Source organism: Scomber scombrus, chromosome 8, assembly GCF_963691925.1.
Source record: "Scomber scombrus chromosome 8, fScoSco1.1, whole genome shotgun sequence".
In the NCBI taxonomy this organism is placed as follows: Eukaryota; Metazoa; Chordata; class Actinopteri; order Scombriformes; family Scombridae; genus Scomber; species Scomber scombrus.
In genome coordinates this window covers 15,863,023-15,869,985 of record NC_084977.1, presented here as the reverse complement: position 1 = coordinate 15,869,985, position 6,963 = coordinate 15,863,023, and the positions used below count along the sequence as shown (strand labels likewise).

The window sequence follows — 6,963 nt, the reverse complement described above, 5'->3', positions numbered from 1 at the left end:
TAAGCAGCATGTTACTCTGCTGGAGGGGGAGCTAATTTCAACTACTTTGTATACTGTAACCCAATTTAGTGTAGTGCTTCCCAACCTAGGGGTCAGGCCCCTCCAAAGTTTCACCAGATAAATCTGATACACAGAGGTGGAAAGTAACGAATTACATTTACTCGCGTTACTGTAATTGAGTAGTTTTTTGTGTAGCCTACTTGTACTTTTTAGAGTAGTTTTAAAATCTGTAATTTTACTTTTACTTAAGTATGTTTTGTGTGAAGTATTGTACTTTGCTACATTTTAAATCACATCCGTTACTGGGTAAAAAGATGTAAAGGGGCATCGAGCAAAGGGGATCGTACAGCATCATTAACCAGCATGATACAATAACTTAATATTCATAAACTACTGCAGCCTGTGACAACCTGGCAGCTAGCTCTCATAGCGACATATCAACTCTAACACAACAAACTTACATATTTATGGACGCACACTAAGGAAATGTCCATTAGACGTTGTGCCGTCATCTGTCTCACCCTGTAGCTGTCTCACTCTGCAGGTACAGGGATTGAGCATGATGCGTTCACGTGAAAAGGACAGCGTCGGAAATGAGAGAATTATTTTTAGGGGCACTGAGATCAAATTTAGGGGCGTTAGAGCATCCCTAAAAAGGGTCTAAAATCGCCCCTGGTTTACAGAATCCACAATTTACGCCACCTTCAATTTAATGGTTGTGTTGTTTGAAAATGTTTTATGGGATGGTCTTCACTAAAATGACACATATCTCCATAAATGTTTTAAATGTCGTGTCGACTTAATCCATTTTGTCATTGAAGTTGAATTTGTAAATGTATACCTTTGCCTTTAATTAAAACAAACAACTAGTTAAGAGATTTCTGGGCCATCACTTTGTCCTTTTTGAACTACAGCCCCCCCCTTAAAAAAGTAACTTAGTAACTTTTACTCTGGGTACATTTTTAACAAGCTACTTTTTACATTTACTTGAGTATATTTTTAGACCAGTACTTTTACTTGTACTCAAGTAAAATTTCATCAAAGTAGTGGTACTTTTATTTCAGTACTCTTTCCACCTCTGCTGATACACAAATCTGTTTTTCTCTAATCTTTGGTGAAATATTAACATTTATTGAAATGACATCATATGAAAAACTTAAATGGAAAATCACTATTTAGTGCAGCTGTTCACAACTCAGACATATGAAATGTAACCATGACTACACACTGCTTTTTGTAAGACATCAACAGCCAAAACCACACCATCTTTAACAATGTGTTGTATTTTAAAAGCTTGTTATATTATCATTTGTCCATTTTTATCTGAAAAGTAACTAAAGCTGTCAAATAAATGTAGTGGAGTATAAAGTACAATATTTCCTTCTGAAATGTAGTTGAGTGGAAGTATAAAGTAGCATCAAATGGAAAGTCAAGTAAAGTACCTCAAAATTGTATTTCATTGCAGTGTTTGAGTAAATGTAGTGTACATCTGAAAGAAAAGTTGATTTAAAATGTCTCAAAGCTAATGATGTTTGGATAGATACATATTTTGTCTGCAGTGAGTTCAAACTATGGTGGTTTATATTGGTTCACGCCACAACACATAGCAAGTCATAGTTATCAGTATTTAAGATTATAAAACCAATATGTTGTTTAGTATCTTAGTTCAGGCACAGTTGAATGTAACTTAGTAAAACAAAGATCAAAAAACCCAACATTCATATTATGTAAAAATCACAAAGAAACTTGATGTTCTGTATCTCAAACAGCAACTAATGCATTTATTTGCAGAAAACAATTGGCAGACAAAAGTCATTGGTTTAATGTAACGTTAACACAGTAATAATCAGTTCTACAATCACTTTAAGACCAAAACAAAATATTGATCATCTGAAGATGATAAAAAGACAATTATAATTTAAAGTTGCTTTGTTCTATTTACAAAAAAAGGGAGAATAAAATTACAAAAACTTCATAAAAAAAGAATCCTTGGGACTATTTACAATTTCTGTACAGGGATGGGGAGGAGTCTTCCTGCTGCAAAAAACAAAACAGAAACATGTATTGTTAGACAGTGTTGTGAACTTTAACATGATTTTACCTTTGTACCAAGCGGACTCCTACAAATTTTAATAAAACATTTCAAAAAAGGGGGGGGGGTAGAGAGAGAGAGAGAGAGAGAGAGAGAGAGAGAGAGAGAGAGAGAGAGAGAGAGAGAGAGAGAGAGAGAGAGAGAGAGAGAGAGAGAGAGAGAGAGAGAGAGAGAGAGAGAGAGAGAGGAGAAACAGACATTTCTAAACTCATGTAAAAACCCCAAAATGGGTTTTATTTCTTTCTCACCTATAAACGATTGAGCAAGTTGTTCTGAATGTCCTCATACACCTTGTTGTAGATCTCCTCTTTGGATTTCAAACCATCCAGGTACTCTGCAACACACAAAAAGTTGATGAGTTCATCAGATGTATAAAAACAAACAAACCACTAAAATAATGGTCAGAAATTCCACAGAACAGATTACACTGAATTTCATTAAGGAAATACAAGCAAATATGAACTTGGACCCTGATCTGACAAATATGCACCTACATGAAACAAATGGAAAAAGCATCTCAGCATTAACATACCGATATGCAAGCCACTGGTCTCCATCTCTCTCCTGTGCTTAAGGTACATCGGCCAAACATGGCCATCGAACAGGCCAGGAGGGTCAGGGACAGTGTACTGTCTCGTACTGAAAATTATACAAAACAGGTTGAGAGTTTACACCTGCCATGATAAAAACTATGACAACAAAAGGTGGGTCTGAGGATATATACATGAAAACAGACAAACGAATGACTGTACTGTTTGTGTCCACTCACCTTCTCCTTCTCTTGCACTCCTCGTAGGGTATAGAGATGTAATAGGACTTGTCGAACACATCCAGGAGGTCCCTACAGGGGAAACGCAAAATGTGATGAACAAGGTCAACAGTGATACTTAGTCTTCAACCCAACCAAAAATACAGGAGTTCAGTTATGCAAGCCCTCTTATCTACATCGCTGCCATGTGCTTGACAGTTGCCCTGAGCACACAAAGTACCCATCAGACAGCTTTGAGGACAACTAAGAGAGCCTCTTTCTGCTGAAAGCCTTATCTCTAATAGCAGGACCTCCCCAATGTGCCTACAGTAGTCCAATGAATATGGACCAATGGTAAACTTGATAAATGGTCATGTGACACTTCAATAGCAACGCCCATCCAATTTTTGTTTTCATGAATTTCTAAGAAACAAAATGGCCTGTTCCCATTCACGTGCTAACAGGAGGTCCTATGGTTTTAAGGGGATTACGTGAGCATACTTATTCTTTCTGGAGCCATTTTGAAAAGGGCAAAGTGATCTTCCACATAATAAGTAACTGTCCACAGTTCAAATAAACTGGAAAGCAAACCTATAAGAGCAGATTCTTCAGATTGTCACCCTATAAATAAAGTCAGCTTACGAGTAGTTGTAGAGGAGGAAGCCCTCTACAATCAGGATGTGGATCTGCTCGTCATGGTTGGCCACATCGGGGGCAGAAGACAGAGTGATGCCGTGTGAACGGGCAAATTTCACTGGGTTCTCCATCCAGCCTTTTATCGTGTTGGTCATGGCCTCCATATCCATAGCTGTGATCACTGCAGAGCAAGATTGATAGAAAAGGAAAATGATGGAAATAGAGGATTAGAGTGGACACAAACCAAGAATGTAAAAACTTGTTTTTGTTGTGGATTTTCCAGATTACTGGAAGTTATTATCCATTTAATGTTAATAAAACTGTGTGCATGTGAAAAACTATATGTAATCTTGATGTGGTGTATTAGATTGAAGAGTCAGGAATGTATATCAGGTATACAATGAGTCAATCTGGCAGTCTCAAGTGAAGTCTTACCATCCCATTGTCTAAAGCCGTCCTCCCCGACTTCTATCTGATCGGGTTTCTGAAATAACAGTCACCAATAAAACATTGCTGCAACCATACAGCGATCTGATCACTTGTAGATCCCACTCACATGCCAGAGTGAAACACACACACAACATGCACCACGAAGGAAAAGCACAAAATAATGCAAGCAACAAAGTAAAGTGCTAATTAAATAATGAAATGTTCCAGTGGAGAAAAATTAGCAAACTGATGTATCTGGCCGTATTAGAAAACTTGATTGTTTACGAATTTCATTTAATCATGGTGCATTAAATAGGTATAGCAGGAATCTGAACAAAAGGACAATCACTAGAGGCATTGGAGGGAAATGCAGGAATGGAAGAGTTAAGCACATAAAGAAACTACTCTGCACAGACAAAGGCAATTTCCATGTCTACAGTGGAGAACAAAGTGAGGGGGTGGGAAGTAACTAGTGGCAGCACCCACAACTATGCTTACATGCAATTGCTCATGCAGTGTTCATGTGAGGAAAAAGGAGGGAAAACAACAATAACAAATAAAACTGATTCACTTTTTAACTCGCTAAAACTCACCTTGAAAAAGTCATCTTGGTGCACAACACAGCAATTGGGCAACGTCTTGATCAACTTATTAGTCAGGGTGGTTTTCCCACCATTAGTGACTCTGTAAACAGAAAGGATTAAAGTCACACAATGCACAAAATTAATGTGTTTTCCAGCTAAGAATATAGTTTCAAACTAAGTTATTTTGATTTTAAATAAAGCAGATGTACACATTATCCGCCAGAAGTTGTGTGGCGCCCTTTGTTTACCTTTAATATGAAGTACGTGTATTTAATATATGTGACGAAAAAGACAACCACATGCTAATAATTTTTTTTTTTTAAAAAGGAATAAAATATGGTGTCATTAAAAGCTGGACCGTTTTAGTAAACAAATGGCGCCAGGTATTACACGTTGTTCCTGTGTATGTTTATGTTCATAAATCAGCTGAAAATAAAGTGTAATACTGGCATCGCCTCATTTTAAAAGTAATACACTAGTGGTTTAATAAGTCTAAACAGTTTCTGGTTTGGGTCAATCCTGATGTTAACTCTCCCTCCACTTTTCGACCGTGTCAGTCAGTCTGGCGGTCAGTCAGTCTGGCGGTGAATTTTCAAATGTCCCGCCACACCGGACATGGCTTTAAACCGGTTTAACAGTCCGGCCATAATATTACCGCTTTCTGGTGGGTTGCTGATAAAGCATGTGGTCAGAAAGATGCTAAGTAACAACCAGGAACAAACCTTAAACAAAATCTAACAACTTTATCTCAACACTTGTTTGAATGAAGATACATCCACAAACAACAACATAAACAAGAGATAGTGTGGGTCTCATACCAACTATTTAACTCAACTTTCTGTTGATTTCACTCATTAAATGCTATGTGATTTTAGATATATAGAGGTTTTGACATATGTATAGAAAGCTAGCAAAGAACAAGCGGTTTAAATAAATAAAACACTTACCCGCCAATTCCTATAATGTATTTCATCTTTTCTTCTGTTGTCGGCTGTTCTGCTTAACGTCGCCTGAAGAAATACTCAAAGAGTACTTTTTGCCAAAGGCGAGGTTAAAAATCCAACAAATAAAACCCTTAAAAAGGTTGTAAATGTAAAGATGTGCTCGGTGATGTTTCTTTCTACTTCTTCATTGACTGAGAAACTGAGGCGCCTCCGTTTATATACAACGGCCGTTGTCTTGCGTCACTACGCAGGCACAGAGTGTGACGTGCGCGTGCTGTATTTCCATGTCCTGCTCGGTACGTGCCTACTCACAGCAGCCAATCAGCTCCCGCAGAACTCTGCAACCAGCCAATCACACCCAATGTACATATCACTACCACGTCTGATCATCTGCAGCGCAGATAACTAGCATTGATGGAGTCTCTGATACAGTAAAATAACAGCTGCATCTTGTCATGAGGCGGTGTTTACCTGTAAACTGACTCTTTGACCGTAGCATCGCTTGTAAGGAAAGACAATAGTCACCACATGCCACATGCCTTTTATGGAATGCATCTCAATTTCGTTGTGCTTTGTACAATGTCAGTAAAGACATTATATTCTATTCTATATGGCAAGAGGAAAAAACTTTTTTTTTTTAAAGAAAAGAAAACTATAACCACTCCTGAAGAGGAAGACCAGAGACTGTTTTAGATTAACAATCTGGACCATTCTGGATTTCATGTTGCTCAGTTTCAATTGAACATGCTAAACGTTTCCTTGTCTTTTCTGGACACTGGGTCAGTGGTTGAAAGTGACTAAATACATTTACTCAAACCCTGCACTTAAGTACAATTTTTCCCTCTAAACTTCACACATGATTTAATTTCAATAAAATATTCAAATGATCCACTATAATCTACTATGATCCACTAAACATTTTACGACCCCTCAGATTAACTAGTGATCTTTTTGGAGGAGCCCGACCCTTAAATTGGGAGCCGTTGGACCAAACTAGCTAAATGTATATAAAGTAGTTGAAAACTACCTAGATCTCCAGCCGCTACCACAGTAACATGCTGTTTACACACTGGTGCTTCAGTATTATAATCAATTATAATAGCCTAATCAAATGATGTCATATATAATAATATCAGATGGAAGAAACAAGTACTTTTACTTTCATTACATTTAACTGCTAATTCTTATGCACTTTTACTTAAATGGGATTTTCATGCATTTTATTTATAATGGACCAATACATTGCTATATTGGCACTTTTACTGAAGTAATGGATCCGAGTTCTTCTTCGACCACTACACAGGATATCAAACAATCCATATGAACTACATCCACATATTTTTGGAGCAGGAGAGACTCTGTTGAACATCTGTATCTGTCCCTGGGGTTGTTCAACATTAACTCTGAAATAACTGACCTGTCTTGCCTTAAGTAGATACCTGAGTAGGTCATAGACTAAACACAAGAATTAGGCCAGGATTGGTGAAAAGAAAAAGGTATACATGCAACAGGTATTAAGGCTGTAGAAGA

At 37.5% G+C, this 6,963-nt stretch overlaps 1 protein-coding gene across 1 annotated transcript; it reads right to left on the bottom strand.

The window, feature by feature from the left end:
• Positions 1-1,758: 1,758 nt before the first annotated feature.
• On the bottom strand, positions 1,759-5,603 carry mibp (muscle-specific beta 1 integrin binding protein). Its single transcript, XM_062423854.1, has 8 exons — positions 5,437-5,603; positions 4,499-4,589; positions 3,912-3,960; positions 3,483-3,657; positions 2,862-2,933; positions 2,625-2,731; positions 2,341-2,426; positions 1,759-2,037 (listed from the first exon to the last, which is right to left on the bottom strand). Exons 1-7 carry the CDS (start codon positions 5,460-5,462, stop codon positions 2,341-2,343), a joined length of 606 nt encoding a protein of 201 aa, XP_062279838.1. The 5' UTR covers positions 5,463-5,603; the 3' UTR covers positions 1,759-2,037.
• Positions 5,604-6,963: the final 1,360 nt, after the last annotated feature.